General features: G+C 38.1%; 1 protein-coding gene across 1 annotated transcript in view; it reads right to left on the bottom strand.

The window, feature by feature from the left end:
* Nucleotides 1-2500, bottom strand: part of dock4b (dedicator of cytokinesis 4b) — a 253487-nt gene that overhangs the window by 18906 nt on the left and 232081 nt on the right. Inside the window, exon 44 of the mRNA XM_063217387.1 lies at nt 871-990. Within this exon, the coding sequence (XP_063073457.1) occupies nt 871-990 (120 nt within the window). The remainder of the gene's footprint in view (nt 1-870; nt 991-2500) is intronic.

The following is a 2500-nucleotide window of genomic DNA, read 5'->3' as shown; positions in this document are numbered from 1 at the left end:
TGTGTGTTCGTGTGTGTGTGTGTGTGTGTGTGTGTGTGTGTGTGTGTGTTTGGTGTGTGTGTGTGTGTGTGTGTGTGGTGTGTGTGTGTGTGTGTGTGTGTGTGTGTGTGTGTGTGTGTGTGTGTGTGTGTGTGTGTGTGTGTGTGTGTGTGTGCGTGCGTGCGCGTCTTTGTTAATTGCATACTTTTGGGCAAACAAACACATTAATCATCATTACAAATATGCTCATTATCATGCTTGCAAAACATGCAAAACACCCTATTGTTTGCTGATGTTCAGCTCAGGAACTCTGCTAAAAATAGTGCAATTAAACTGTTTTGTCAGTATGTTTGCTTACCATATCTTATACTCATTTTTGTTTTCATGCCATTAAAAACTTCAGAGCAAAGGGATTTGTACTACTAAAGGCTGTTTTTATTCACACACTCCCAAGACAATATGAGAATGGACCTCCTAGAGATATGAATTCATTTTAATGTATTACTCTAAAATAGATGACATCTTTAGATCCTTTACTATAATATTTTATTTCAATGTGTTTCTCTCCCCCCCCCCCTAAAAATAGATATCTTTGATCCTTTATTGTTGTGGCAGGATTATGCTCAGATGTGAAATAGAGACGCTAAAAAGAAAGAAAGAAAGAAAGAAAGAAAGAAAGAAAGAAAGAAAGAAAGAAAGAAAGAAAGAAAGAAAGAAAGAAAGAAAGAAAGACAGACAGACAGACAGACAGAAAGAAGGACAGAACGAAAGACAGAACGAAAGACAGAACGAGAGAAAGAAAGAAAGAAAGAAAGAAAGAAAGAAAGAAAGAAAGAAAGAAAGAAAGAAAGAAAGAAAGAAAGAAAGAAAGAAACGTGTGTGTATATATACCTGTATGCCCAGACTGGACTTCATGAGGTGGAACTGGTCCACCAGTTTCTTGTGCAGCGGCCGCATGTCCTGGGGCACAAACTTTTCATGAACTGCCAGACCAAACTCCAGGATGTGGGCCTACAAAAAAGATATTACATTACATTGAACTTATCATGCTGCACCAGAACAAACTGCAACATGTGGGTCTACAATGAGATATTACATTACAATGCCTTTCAATGCAAAGTACAAACCATGCAGCATTACTAAAATACTTACAGAGTACTCTAGTCAAATACACTTTAGATGTTCGAAATCGACTCTCACTGTTGAATTAACTATCCATTTTATTTACTGTGTACTACATGACATTACATGAAACTTCTAATATACAGAGAGTAAACCAAACGTTGCATTGCACTACAGTACAAAACATTCACCACAATGAACTAAATTGCTTAAGGACCACCACACAAAACTCCAAACTTATATGTCATTTAACAACATTACAGAGCCAAGAGTTTGACGCAAAAATAAATAAATATGTAAAGCAAATAAAACAAACTAACAGATTGGGAGAAAAAAGTGAACTAAAAAAAGAGAGCCTGAGGGTTGGAGTGTGCATGTGCATGCATGTGCGTGGCTGTGCATGCGTGTGTTTGTGTGTCTGTCCGTGCGTGCGTGTGTGTATGTGTGGGTGTGGGTGTGGGTGTGCGTGTGCGTGTGCGTGTGTGGAGCCTGAGGGTAGCAGTGGATATGTGCTCAGGTGGTTACCATCTCCTCAGGCAATGGCATAAGCTCACAGTAAAAAAGCAAAAATATAAAACACAAACACTGTACCAATAAAGCGCATCCATTCCACAAAATGAACATCATATATCACACACTACACTATGCAATAGAACTGGAGAACTCAGTGATTAAAAAGTATCACCGAGCAAAACACGAGCATAGCACCAATAAAGCGGAAATATTTTGTGAAATTAATAACATATATCATATCTGAGCACAACCGCAATACTTGGTCATTAAAAAAAAAACTGTGGTATCAAATCTCACCATCTAAGGCCTTTAAAAGCACATTTTCATTTCCAATCTTTTATCCTGAGGATGACTAAGATTTTTTGAAGACACCTTTCTAATCACATTCTTGAGTTACTACTGCACTCTTTTGTGATGATCTCCTTTTTCAATAATAATAAAAGAGAGATTTTGAAATGATAGATGTTCTCTTGATGAAGCATCAGAGAGAGGCCTATTTTACGAGGCAAGGGGGTAATGATGTCACATGATCAAACCATGAAACTGTAAGCCATCAAAACCTGTATAAGAAGCGCTCTTCAGATCAATATCACAAAGGCTGCCATTTTTTTTTTATTGTCCTGAAAAACTCCATTATTGTGTCATCATATTACTGCAGTTCAATAGGCTCGACCACATTGGATGTGTGCAGATGGAGATGCTTGGCGTGTGTCCTTTAGTCCGGCAGTTCGGATCAGTTAATCATTTTTTACAACCCACCAAGGTGGTTTGCTCATTTCCGCAGGCCATGTTCAATCTTACATTCTCTAGTGAATTCAACACAATGTGTGAGTCAGCTGCGGTCAAATTATTAATCAATATCTGATTGGACAAGACACATGGCACA

Source organism: Engraulis encrasicolus, chromosome 15, assembly GCF_034702125.1.
Source record: "Engraulis encrasicolus isolate BLACKSEA-1 chromosome 15, IST_EnEncr_1.0, whole genome shotgun sequence".
NCBI lineage: Eukaryota > Metazoa > Chordata > Actinopteri > Clupeiformes > Engraulidae > Engraulis > Engraulis encrasicolus.
The sequence above is the reverse complement of the archived record's forward strand: the minus strand, read 5'-3'. Positions and strand labels throughout refer to the sequence as shown.